General features: G+C 41.4%; 2 protein-coding genes across 2 annotated transcripts; one reads left to right on the top strand and one right to left on the bottom strand.

Annotated features, from left to right (window-relative positions):
• Nucleotides 1-1,190: 1,190 nt before the first annotated feature.
• On the top strand, nt 1,191-7,545 carry napsa (napsin A aspartic peptidase). The gene is made up of 10 exons (XM_083896683.1): nt 1,191-1,247; nt 1,321-1,406; nt 1,584-1,737; nt 3,011-3,134; nt 3,642-3,760; nt 4,476-4,675; nt 4,753-4,875; nt 5,081-5,225; nt 5,316-5,414; nt 6,299-7,545. The coding sequence occupies exons 2-10, from the start codon at nt 1,330-1,332 to the stop codon at nt 6,458-6,460; spliced, it is 1,203 nt and encodes a 400-aa protein (XP_083752809.1). The 5' UTR covers nt 1,191-1,247; nt 1,321-1,329; the 3' UTR covers nt 6,461-7,545.
• Nucleotides 7,546-7,936: 391 nt separating this feature from the next.
• On the bottom strand, nt 7,937-11,186 carry mief1 (mitochondrial elongation factor 1). The gene is made up of 5 exons (XM_083897143.1): nt 11,085-11,186; nt 10,848-11,001; nt 10,324-10,504; nt 9,831-10,102; nt 7,937-9,718 (listed from the first exon to the last, which is right to left on the bottom strand). The coding sequence occupies exons 2-5, from the start codon at nt 10,992-10,994 to the stop codon at nt 8,879-8,881; spliced, it is 1,440 nt and encodes a 479-aa protein (XP_083753269.1). The 5' UTR covers nt 10,995-11,001; nt 11,085-11,186; the 3' UTR covers nt 7,937-8,878.
• Between the last annotated feature and the right edge of the window lie 2,545 nt (nt 11,187-13,731).

Genomic DNA, 13,731 nt, shown 5'->3' with positions numbered 1-13,731 from the left:
ACGTGCAAAATGTGAAAATGTGAATGTGTTTGGAAAATTACGCCTGCAACTGTCCTGCTAATTAGCCCAGCATACCATAACATAACATAGCCTGGTTTTGTCTAGCATAGCTAACATTATCCACATATCCACCAGCACCTCAATAATAATTTCACGGATAGGTGATGGTTTTAGGGTCAGATTTTAAAAGACTTGTTTGAAATTTTTTTGGGGAAAATCAAGTGTGCGACTGACGCGTTTCTGCTAATTAGCCTAGCATACCATAACATAGCCTGGTTGTGTCTAACATAGCTAACATTACCCACCTATCCACCAGCACCTCAATAATAATTTCACAGATAGGTGATGGTTTTCAGGGTCCGATTTTAAAAGAATTGTTTTTTTGTTGTTGTTTTTTATTGGAAAATCAAGTCTGAGACTGTCGTATTTCTGCTAATTAGCCTAGCATAACATAACATATCATAACATACATAACATAGCCTGGTTGTGTCTAACATATCTAACATTACCCACCTATCCACCAGCACCTCAATAATAATTTCACAGATAGGTCATGGTTTTAAGGGTCAGATTTTAAAAGAATTTTTTTTTAAAAATGTGTTTGGAAAATTAAGCCTGCGACTGTCGTGTTTCTCTTAATTAGCCTAGCATACCATAACATAGCCTGGTGGTGTCTAACATAGCTAACATAACCCACTGACCCACCAGCACCTCAATAATAATTTCACAGATAGGTCATGGTTTTAAGGGTCAGATTTTAAAGAATTGTTTGAAAAGAAAATGGTAAAATTAAGCCTGCAACTGTCGTGTTTCTGCTAATTAGTCTAGCATAACATAACATAGCCCAGCTGTGCCTAAAGAACACCAAACAGAAAAACTATCATCTCATATCAACTAATAATCTCTGTAATCTGTAAACTTTACTAGTTTTTCACACTGTTTAAATGTATTTCCTGTTATATACAAAAGGTTTTTTATCAGCTGACTTTTCCTGGATTCTTACTGTCTGTGCCGGTTTGAACTCTCTCATCCAAACTTATCCAGTTACAGTTTTAACTCGTGACCCGAGGAGAGGCTCGTGCTCGGAGGAGAGGCTCGTGCTCGTGCAGAACCACCAATCACAGCGCTTCTTCGGCGCTTATCATCCTCCAACCAATGAGAGACCGCCGCACAGCGGAGAAAAACGAGTGGATACGGACATTGCCGAAGCACGTTCACTGACTCTGCTGTGTGCGTCGTTTGAAACAGTGAGAGAGAGAGAGAGCTTTAGCTCATTAACGAAAGGTGTACACGGTTATTTACTGCACTTATCTTCGTCAGCTGTCAGATATGTTGATGATACACATGAAGATGCTGTGTGTCGTCATCGGGACGCTGCTGATCACACAGTGCGTCGCCATTGTCAGGTAAACACAGCTGATTTGAGATATTTTAGTGCGTGTTTACACTTAGACAACTTCGTTTTTTATTTGTTTGTGATCGCGCGTGATTTATTATTCAAAAAGCTACGTGGTTCTCCAGTTTCCACTGCACGAGCGCACTTTCACGCGTCTTTCTTTCGTCAAACGTGTGTTTTTTCACAGAGTTCCTCTTCACAAAACCAGAAGCCTGCGCCGCCTCATGAGCGACAATGGCAGGTCTGTGCAGGAGCTTCTGCATCTGGCGAAGAGCAGCGGGGCCGTGGACGGCTATCCTGCACCAGACCTGCCCGTGGAGAGGCTCACTAACTTCATGGATGTATGTACTCACTGATGATGAACTTCACTTAATATTAAAGGTCCAGTATGTAATGTTTTAGGAGCGGCAATTGGCTGAAATCAAACACACTATCCACAAGTATGTTTTAACAGTGTTTACACTCTAAAAAATAGAACAAAAAGTTATCTAAAGCTTTAGAATAAATATATATATATATATATATATATATATTGTATACTTTATGCAAGGGGCTTGCTTTACAGAGGCCGCCATCTTGTGCCGCCATGTTCCTACTAGGGATGAGGACAACAATACCACTTTTCTTTAGTGCGGGGTATCGCTAAACTTTAAAAACAGAGACACACGTAAGTAAGGTAAGTTGGTTATTTGTAGCGCTGCTCTTGAACGCTCCAGTTCGAGTGTAGGCGAGCTAACGGCGCTAAAGGAACCGTGCTGCGGCACCAAAAACTGAGTTACTTTAGAAACTCATTTTAACAATCGGGAGTCGCGTAAACATGAAGTCATGCACGTCTTTTTCCGGTCAGTCGTCACGGAAACGGGTCATGTGTGTTAATGTTAGCGCCGTTAATGCCGTGCCCCAGCACTACTTTGTTTGCGTCAGATACCAATAAGATAGTAGTGCTGTGCAATAAGTTAACGTGCATTTCCATGCCGACTGACTGGAAAAAGACACGTGACGTCATGTTTACGTGCCGCAACACCGGAGTCCAGGCACCGTTTACCAGTTAGCTCCATTAGCTGCATTAGCTCCTTTTAGCGCCGTTAGCGCGCCTACAGTCGAACTGAAGCGGTCTGTTTTTAAAGTTTAGCGTTAATTTAGAGACTCATTTTAACAATCCGGAGTCACGTAAATGCGTTAAAAACAATACTTGATTAATCTAAAACTTGTCATTTTCCGTCATTTATGAACGTATGATGCTGTCAACAACACATTTTATGCTGAGTCATTTCAAAGACACAATTCTCCAACTGTGTTAACAGATTGTTCTCTCAGAAAGAGGAAATAAACAGCAACCAAACATGACTCAGCTAAAATGCGATTATTTTACTGTTCCGGCTCACTTGAGATCAAATCACTGTACTGTGATACTGTATGTGGCCCTTGACCTAAAATGACTTAGTGACACCCCTGCATTAGACTATACTGTAACATCTAACACCTTGTGTTGAGTTGTTCTTGTGTATGCTGGCACGGTTTAAAGGAAACGCATTGTTGTACTTTCTCCAAAGATGTCACTGTGCTGTGTTTTTATCTATGCACTTTCTTGTTTGTTCACATTCGTGTCCTCAGGCTCAGTACTACGGCGTGATCAGCATTGGCACGCCACCGCAGGACTTCACCGTGCTGTTTGACACGGGCTCCTCCAACCTGTGGGTCCCCTCCATCCACTGCTCTTTCTTTGATTTGGCCTGCTGTGAGTTTGATCAATATTTGTTCAGTGCATGTTCCTGTCAGCCACTTCCTGCAGACACGTTTGATTCGTTGTGCAACTTTCGCACCTTTCGTGTTTGGTCTGAACTGAAGAAGCAGATGTGAAAGCTGCCTCAGACCATGAGGTGCTTTCCCCCCAAAAAACTCTTCTGTTCGGTTCGTTTAAAATACAGGGATTTTATTGAAGCACCAATTAAGTTTTATGGCAACAAAAGGAATTTGTCAATTAATTTCTCTCCATTCATACTGAAACTACTGAACACTTCCTGACACACGCCTATCAATAAACCAATCGGGCGTCAAATACAGAGCAGCATGTGAGGCTGATGACAACAGGATGTGGGTTTGCGGTGAATAGTTCTTGAATTTTTTTTTTGGAGTTTGAATTCAAATTAAATCAAAAGGACTGTAAAGCTGCATAAAATAATACACTATTTGTGTTTTTTAATTTGCAGTCAAAGTAACAATAGTCGTTTTCTTCTCTCGTTAGGGCTTCATCACCGCTACAACTCCAAGAAGTCGAGCACGTACGTGAAGAACGGCACCGTGTTCTCCATCCGGTATGGCCGAGGCAGCTTATCGGGCTTCATCAGCCAAGACACCGTCTCTGTGAGCTCGAGAAAACACACTCTCGCATTCATGCAGAGCTATTTTGCTCCAGCAACAGCATTCTTCACTCAGTGTCGGTGGTCACGGCGTTCTTATCATTTCATTAAGAAGTCCAGTTTTTTCCCCTCTCGGTGTTGACATTCCTCCCTACGGAAGAGGATTAGGGCCACACAAGAAAACAACATTTGAGTTCTGACTTTAAAACTCAGAATTCTGAATTTATTCTCAGAATTCTGAGTTTAAACTCTGAATTTCTGGGAATAAAGTCTGAATTCTGAGTTGAATTCTGAGTCGAAGTCTGAATTCTGAGTCGAAGTCTGAATTCTGAGTCGAAGTCTGAATTATGAGTTTAAAGTCAGAATTATGAGTTTAAAGTCAGAATTCTGACTCAGAAATTTGGAGTTTTAAGTCAGAATTCTGAATTGAAGTCAGAATTATGTGAATCAAGTCAGGCTTTCTGAGTTTTTAAAGTCAGAATTATAAGAATAAAGTGTCAGAATTATGAGACTAAAGTCAGACTTTCTGAGTTTTAAAGTCAGAATTTTTATTTTAAGTCAGAATTATGAGAATAGTCAGACTTTCTGAGTTTTTAAAGTCAGAATTATGACAATAAATTCAGAAGTCAGTATTCTGAGAGTAAAGTCAGAACTCAAATGTTTTTTTCCTGTTTGGCCCTAATCCTCTTCCGTATCTCCGCCTCTCTGCCGTACTGCAGGTCGCAGGTCTGTCCGTTCCCTCTCAGCAGTTTGCCGAAGCGGTGAAGCAGCCTGGCATCACCTTCGCCGTCGCTCGCTTCGACGGGGTCCTGGGCATGGCCTACCCCTCCATATCGGTGGCTAATGTCACGCCGGTGTTCGACACGGCCATGGCTGCCAAGCTGCTGCCTCAGAACATCTTCTCTTTCTACATTAGCAGGTTAGATAGATAGAAAGAACGCTGTTAGGGGTCATCATGGCACGCTGTAACGTCTTCTGTCCAAACCTGTCCTGCAGAGACCCGACAGCGGCTGTTGGAGGGGAGCTGATGCTGGGTGGAACTGATCCGCAGTTCTACACTGGAGACCTGCACTATGTTAACGTTACACGCAAGGCTTACTGGCAGATTAACGTGAACGGGTGAGAAGGAACTGGGATCTGTGAAGATGTCACAAGGCCTGATGTAGTTTTTGTTCTGCGTTCAGTTCTCTTTTGTGTCCATCATGTGTATACGCTAACAATTGTACTTGTTTTGCACCTTGAAAGACGTTAGATACGCTTGCTGCCAACTTGTCATATGATGAAATCGATACTCTCTCTCTCTGAACTCTTTTGTCCCCTGCAGAGTGGAAGTTGGCAACCAGTTGACTCTCTGCAAAGCCGGCTGCCAGGCTATCGTCGACACGGGGACTTCCCTGATCGTCGGCCCGCGAGAGGAAGTCAGAGCTCTGCACAGAGCCATCGGTGCTCTGCCGCTGATAATGGGAGAGGTGAAGCTGAGATTAACAAACACCAGTTACACATACTGTACACGTTTTCTTCTTCTTTGTTGTGAGAAATAACGTCCCCCTCTCCCTCAGTACTTCATTGACTGTAAGAAGATTCCATCTCTGCCTGTCGTCTCCTTCAACATCGGAGGGAAGATGTTCAACTTGACTGGAGAGGATTACGTCATGAAGGTTAGATAGCAAACCTTTTCATTTTCCTCTGAGCCAAGAGTTACTGTGACCATGTGTTATTCATTATGACAATCAGAAATGTTAAATTTCATAAATCCAGATCTGCAAATGATCACAGGAGATGCAGGGAGAATACTTTGTTGATCTTTTGCTTTTATGCAGAGCCGTTGTTTGGAATCTGGTCCTTTTTTTTTTACAGGCCTGAACTGAACATCAAATAAGATTTTGTGGTTTAGTCGAATATCTTTGTTTGTAACTCTGGGTTGGTTTTTTTTTGCAGTATGTCACCATGGTAACTGAGGCTGCCCAGTTAACAGATCAAACGGTCACAACTCTGACCACTAAGCAGATTATTAGAAAACCAGAATTGAAATATCGGTCTTAAACGACACTGACGTGATAAACAAACAAAGTCAAAATGTGCCAAGATATTACTGAAGTTTTTTTTTTTTTTGATGGTTAATGTTTGCATTTCTAAATAACATTCTTTGATTTACGATAGGGTTCCTGAAAAGTGTTGATGTATTTAAAGTGTTCTTCAAAAAAAAACTCTTCCTGGCATAGACATCATTCTTAAGTAAATAAGCCTTTCTTTACAAAGTATAATTCCATTTGCATTGTCAGCTTTATGTTGTCGCTTGTGCTCGACATTTCTGCCTTAGGTGACATTAGGTGCACATTGTTAACTCCCTTTTCCTAAGTGTGTCAGGGAAACTACGGTGGCCTTCACTTACCAGAAAGGATAATGTTCCTTCCTTTGTGTCGTAAGGCAAATTGTGTACTCAATTTATGCCAATTTCCAAGAAACTAACAATGAACTCTGCCCATGTTAAATAGAATTTAAATCAGTATCTTTATCCTTTTTTTTTTTTTTTAAATGGCAGGAGTCTCAGATGGGTACGTCCATCTGTCTGGCAGGCTTCATGGCCATGGACATCCCTCCTCCTGCAGGGCCCCTGTGGATCCTGGGAGACGTATTCATCGGGAAGTACTACACCGTGTTCGACAGGAACGCCGATCGCGTCGGGTTTGCTCCTGCGAAATAGTTCCCGGCCGAAAAAAGAAGAAAGGTGTCGCTGCTCATTTCCAAAGAGGATAATGCTTTAAAGGGTTACTTTTGAAAAGTTGTGTAATATTGGTAATCTACACTGAAAGGCATCAATGTCTCTCACCAATAACATGACGTCTGCCACTGAACAAAGCTGCCGCTTCAGTTCCTTGCACTTAATCGAGCTTCAACTATGCATTTTCATATTTGTGCTGTATGATTTTTGTTGTTTAAGATACTTAAAGGGGAAAAATAATTCCTAACTCCTTAACTGATCATTTAATTTAAAAATGTAACTTCTTTTATACACTGAACGTATCTCAGGATGTTTTTAAACGCTTTTGTGACTGAATAAAGTGTAATGATCAAAGATGATGATGACTCACGGTGGTCATTTCAAACATTTAATGGAAGTGCGGTGGTGCTGTTTAACCCCCAAAGCTGAACAAAAGGAAACAAAAATATACAGCATAGCTATGGCTAGTATGCACAAAGTAGAGGTAGTGATCTATATTTCTTTCTTTTTTTTGGTTCTGTTTATACAATAACACAAAAACATGAGGCACAGACAGTGACTTCGACAGGTCAAAGGAAGACACTTAATATGCACATATAGATCTACAGTCCACGAGCCATACACGTAAAATGGAGTCATTGCTAATAAATATCTCTTTTTTTTTGGTTACAGAAGTACAATGAATATAAAAATAACCTGTTTCTCCATTATTATTATTATTTCTGAGTGTTTTTAAACTGATTTGACAACAGAATATGTATAAGCAACTGAAATAACTGGGGCAGGAATTGAGAAGATGATTTTTTTTTTTTATCACGAGAAGCAACCGGTGCTGCAGTGACTCCGCCCACTATCTCCTGCAGCACAGAGACAGTTGACGTACGACACGATCTAACATCAGTGTTTCTGCAGATCGTTCTTAACAAGATTTCTGATTGTTCTAGCTTCTTAAATGTGAATATTTTCTTCGTTTCTTTGCGCCACATCACAAAGAAATCATTAAAAACTGAATCATTTTGGTTTGTGGACATCGTCATTTCCAGGTTTGACAAACACTGATCAACGTTTTAACATTTTCTGACATTATATGGACCAAACGATTCATAAAGAAAATAATTGACAAAAAAAATAAAATAATGGTTAGTTGCAGCTGATGGTTAACAAAAGGCCGTAGCTACACCCCAGCACTGACACAAATAACAGAACCGTGTAACTGCACTAATCCACGTCTGGCAACCTGTTAGGACCAGCTCAGTTAGGAGCTTCAGTTAATCAGAGTTGAATGTGGCTTATATAACGAGAACAGGTGAAAAACAAACAAGGAACCATCTATTTACTGGAATAAATAAAGGTAAATGAGGTCAACACTGAGACGTAGTGTGTTGTTGTCTCTCGTCGATTTCAGATACTGTAGTTTACCAAAAACAAAATGTCCTAACCTGCTACAATACACCCGGCCCACAGACGTGTGTGTAATATTTATATTTAACAGTCTGTGTCTGAACATTATTATAATACAAAATAAAAGTGGATCTGAAGCAAAAATATAAAAAGAAAAGACAAAAAACAGTAAACAGCACTTAGAAAATGTCAAAATGAAACAATATTAGTTTCTTTCTAGACAGTGCAAAGTTAAGTACAGTGAAGTGTTATTTCAGAACCTGTGCACCTCGAGCAACAAATGTGATCTTTTCATCACGGCAAACAAAGAGCGGCTCTGTGTTAAGACACAGAGTCACACGGAAAACACGATTTCCTGTTAACTGTGATAAAAAAACCGGAGCTACGTTTTTGTTTCGTCACGAATGATTGAACAAATATCATACTGTATACTTTTACACCACACTCTTCTTTCAATGGAAATATTCAAAATCGGTGAATGTATAACCAGCCTTTGCATGCAAGTTGCACATATTCCAAACAGCCTAATTTGGTTTCTTGTTTAGATTTTTTTTTTTATTATTATTATTAAAAAAAAATTAATTACCTCAATAATGTCAAGTCCTTTGGGCTGATCAACAGTTTATTAGCTTTTTCGGTTGGAATCCACACAAACATTACATTCTATTCCTCGCCACAGACCCAACTCAAAAAACAGTCAATGATGACCTCATTCCTTAATCTCTCCAGTTAAAAAGAGCATAAATATGACATTATTCATTTCATATGAATCAATCTTCTCAGTGTATCAGGCCCAGCATGCCCAATCTAGACGTTTTGGTCCTGTGACCCTTTGATTCTGTGTGTATATGGTATAGTTTTTAGTGTCAAACTGATCCAACACCAAATAAATGCAACTCCATGTCATATTTTCTTTAGAAATTGAGAGATGATATGTTTTAAGACAGAGGATGATTCCATGCAGACAACAGCGGGCTGATACTTCCATCCATGTTGCTGTCAGGGTTCAGGCGGCTGTGCCACAGCAGTTCTCAGCAGCCCCTCTGGATCTGAGAGGGCGCAGTAGAGCGTGTACCCCAGCTCGTCCACTTCCTCTTCCGTCAGCTCACAGAATAAATTAACTTTGGGGCTCAGGGCGCATGGCAGCCTCCCGGCCTCCAGGTGTCCCACCAGCGACCTCAGCAGCTGGAGGAAGCGCTCGGCCAGCGCCTCCTGGGTCCAGTCGCCTTCTTTTTCACTCAGCAGCAAAATGGCGTTGGTGAGCTGGCTGGCGTTGAGCCGGTTCAGTGCAGGGTTGAGCTTGCACATCGCTTTTGTCACCTTTAGGCAGGTGCATCGGCAGCCTCCGTCCTCCTGATCCAGAGCTCTGAGACGAGCCGTCTCGGCCACGCGGAAGCTCTGCCGCCACAGGTTTTCATGGCGCTCTGCAGCAAGACGATGGGGTTTAGCGATCAGCGAGGTGCCGTCCTCCATCACCAGCAATGGTAAGAAGTCCACATAGAGCTTCCTGTCTGTCTCATACTGTACCTCCAGGGTCAGTGTTTCTGAGGGAACCACAGGACGGATGATGTAATCGAGGACACTCCCGATAGCTGGCCAATTGATGGAGCCGGCCACCAGCTTGTCAAAGACCTCGAGGACTGTTTTAGGGGAGAGATAACCTCCGACCATGCAGCTGTCCCAGTAGCTGCTCTTCCGCGGGAAATATTCTAAGTTCTCTCTACGAACGAGGCAGAAACCTGGGACATTCATGATGGTGTCCTCTCCAGGGATGGACGACCACAGGTTCTTTTCCAAGATAAGAGGCACCATAAGCTGGGCGTGGTCCGCTGTAACCACCTATGACATAGGGCAGGTTTTTTTAGTTTTTTTATCAAATCAATTTAACTTGAAGCTAAAACGACAGACAAAACAAAAAACAGGACCAGCTGTAAAAGATGAAAACTCTTACCTGCAGGTCATCATACAGACTGCCACTCAGGTACATTTCTCTGAGGGGCATGTCAGGTAGTTTGGCATGAAGAAAGACTCGGAGCTCGGCACAGATGTCCAGTGCTGCCCTTTTGGCCATAGCCTGCTCCTCGGTAGGAATGATCACATTATGCTGATAGAATTCCCACAGATGCTCTTGCAGGGACAAACGCATGCGGGCCCGAAGCATTTCAGACTGAGTGGCTCCTTTACCTCCCACAGCAGCTCGACCTACTGCTCTACGCAGAGAGTCTGAAGAGATCAGACGTATTAGGTAGGAACTATTTAAAAGGAAATCTCAAGTTTGAGATCTTATTTCTTCTAATCATTTCATCTCTGTCTTTTGTGACTAAGGTAACCTCCTCATATCACATCAAATACAAAGAACAGACTGTGTAAGCTTTTTAAAGAGGAAACCATAAGGCATTTTGAATGAAACCCAACTTTTAAAAGAGACGTTTGGCTTTTCTCACCTGGTTCAAAGGCATGTGAAGATGTGGGCAGAGTCTGTAGCGACCTGCTCACCGTGGATTTCATGTCATGACTCAGTACCCGTGGCGACGAACCTATCCAGGCAGGCTCTTCCCAGCTTCTCTTGCCAGTCTGCTCCATCTTGGTGGGGCTAGTGGGAGCACTGATGGCTCGATCATACATCTGCTCAACAAAGAATTGTGCGCAAAAATATAACCATTAGTAGGAATTCTTAAAAAGGTCCTGTGTGTAACATTTTAGAGCGTTTATAGACAGAACCTTTCAATAACCACATTGCGTATGTATGTTCCTTTAAAGCTTTAAAGTGAAAACTGTTTAATTTCTGTAGCCTTAAAACAAGATGCAAACTAAGAAGAAAGCAGAAAGTCAGGGTGAGCTAAAGAGTCCTCTTTTTGTTACAATCTTGACACAAGTTCTCACTAACTGTTACACACTGGACCTTTAAATAAGAACATTTGTTTCACTATCAAACACGGGAGTGAATGTACAGATAATGTCTTCTCACTCTTTTTACAGCTAGTGTTGCGATGCCAAGCATGGCTGCTCCTCCCACCCCCAGAACAAGCTTTGCATTCGAAAGCATAAAATCAATGGCTGTGCCAATCCCATTGTCATCTTTCTTCCCTTTGCGGTCTCCGTTCACCCCCGCCATCCTGCCACTGAAAAAAAAGACAAGGAAATGATTGAGAGAGAGCTATACAGAATATTCTAATATACATGTGATTTCTCACAGGAAACCCACCAGGGAGTGAAACCTCCAGATGATCTTTACTCCACCTGCAGATGACCTGTGACCCCTTTCCCCCCTACATAAGCCCGCCCAGTCGGCTGCTCAGGAAGAACTGGCCCCTCTTCAGTGCGCCCTCTTTATCTTCAGGTACCGTCAGTGCTTGGCAGCGGCGAAACTCACGAGCCACAGCTCGGCGATAGTAGTTACGGTCGGTGTACTGAAGGTGACGCCCTGCACGGAGCAACGCCCGGTAGAGCTCCAGCACGGCACTGCGAGACCAGCCGCCCATTAGGGACCACACATGGAGAGGGGGGACACCCTGGTACCTGTGTGCAGGAGAGCAGAGGTGGTTAATGGCCCTGTTCAGACATTTCTCCTGAACGCAAATTACAAGTGGAAAGTGTCAAAAGAGTGATTGACTGGATGTGATCAGATCTCTCTGCAACTGTGATGTTCTCAAATCTGTCATGTCAGAACAAAATGGAGTTTTATTCTGACTGTCCAGAAAGTGTTAGTACCGTCACCGTGTTCGTGTGTGTCCATCTGTGAGTTTGTACAAGTGCCCGGTAGAGAGAGCGAGAGAGAAACCAAGTACAAATTGAACTAGCATTTTAATGATCAGAAAAAGAAATGATGTGTTAATAATTATCAACAAAGCAACAGTGGCCACAAAAAAACAACAACATAAGAGCTCTGAGAAGTGTATAAACACTGTGAAAACTGCAGCAGGTCAGATGATGTCAGCTGAGAGCATGGACAACAAATGTGTCCTGAAGACAAATAGCATTCATGCATGATCAGGAATGAGATGACCTACTAAAACCTCCATTCTGACTCTTGAGACACAGTCAGGACAGATTAGGTGCATTCAGAGTTTACAGACCTTTACTAAATGTCCACTAAATTATCACTCAGGGCATATGTTTATACCGTCAGAAAAAAGGACCCCACGTGGGTCAGTAAAACATCAGTAAACCCATGTTTTAACAAGCAATAGGCTCGTACTGGGTTTGCTGTATATTCATGTATTGATGCTAAATAATCACCGAATGCATCCTAGATAAATGTATATCAGTAGAAATTGAAACTAGCTGCCTGGATATGTTGTATGAAACAGGTTAGCAAGTAGTTTCTCAGCTGTGGTGTTACCTTTACTAACAAACATGAAACAGTGGCCGGTGAATCACCGTGTCTGTGCGTCTACTCACTACAAAATATCTGTAGCCTGACCACGGGCGGAGAGGAGTAAACGCGGAGTAAAAGCACCGTAACAGCGTGCTGTCAAGTTTCTCTCTGTGTGTTATCTGTCTTTTTAAAAAAAATGGCCGGCTAAATGAAAAGTCAGACCTGTTAGCTCAACGCGACAACAAGCTAGCTGTCAAATTAGCCTGACCTTACCTTTGAGTGGACCGGAAAACAGAGCACGTTCGTAAAAACAGGCGCGTGAACAGAGGAGGCAAACACGGACACGAACACAGCAAAGAAAATGGAAGAAAAACGTACGTTTGAGAAATAAAACCCTCAAGATGTGTCTTCTTGGAGAAACACGACTCTGCTCAAGCCGGGGGTCAGTATCCACTGTGACACCGGAAACAGATAGTCCGCTGCTCACATTTTACATCCGGGTTCTGCTACTTTTCTTCTTCTTGTTTTTAAGGTACAGACTGACTGTCACTTTATGTAAATGTATATTATCTATAATCCTGCTTTTTCAATATTTCTTTTTTTTATTAAACGTCTTACAGCTAATCATTACATGTTTAACTATTCCCTTGCAAATACACAAGTCAGATTTAATGATATGTGACATTCTAAATGTGGGTTATTTTCTGTTTTTCTTATATAATTAATACCTTTGTCCAGTATCTTCTGACAGCTTGAAACAGAAGTTGTCATTGTGTAATTCATCCATATTTATAACCGCTCTTTATTTGCCTTTGTAATTGTATTTAGGTAAAAAAATTATAATTAGAAGATACAAATCATAATCTACAGTATGTATTGAATTAATCAAATAAACTACATGGAAAGTCAGAAAGATAAAAAAAAAAAAGAATGAGACAAAATAAATACAGAGACAAAGAATTTATTTGTAAAAGATCAAGAAATCAATCATCAAAAATTAAGATTCAAACAAATGCTTCAATTAATGGTGTCCTTGCAAGGACCGAATTTTATAAATGTATGCCATGTCATGTTGTCAATATTAAATAATTATTACACACAGGTATGAAGCTACCAAAAACAATTCAGGCTATACTTACAGCTTTATGCATTTTCAAGTTACATAGCTTGTTATCATAGCTTTGCCAGTAAGAAAACCACAATTTAGTGTCAAATTAAATAATGTTAAGAGTGACTAATTATGATACAAAACTTCTTTCTCTGTAATGATGCTTCCAAGGGTCCAAGGAAAGTCCTTTGTGCTGTGATCATGAACACAGTAATTATGATGTTAAGAAAGAACCCCAAAACCCCCTCACTTTGGATTACTGAGTCATGCTTAATCCATGCACTATACATTTCTTTGACCTCAACTTCTTTGAACTCAAGTATATTACATCCACAGTTACGACCTGAACATATCAGTAGAAGTAATAATCAAGGCATGTATTTCATTCCTTTCATCCTGGGTATGATAGGTACATCTCTAATGTCG

This window comes from Microchirus variegatus, assembly GCF_963457635.1.
Source record: "Microchirus variegatus genome assembly, chromosome: 10".
Taxonomy (NCBI): domain Eukaryota; kingdom Metazoa; phylum Chordata; class Actinopteri; order Pleuronectiformes; family Soleidae; genus Microchirus; species Microchirus variegatus.
Note: the sequence above shows the minus strand (reverse complement) of the source record. Positions and strands in the feature narration are given on the sequence as shown.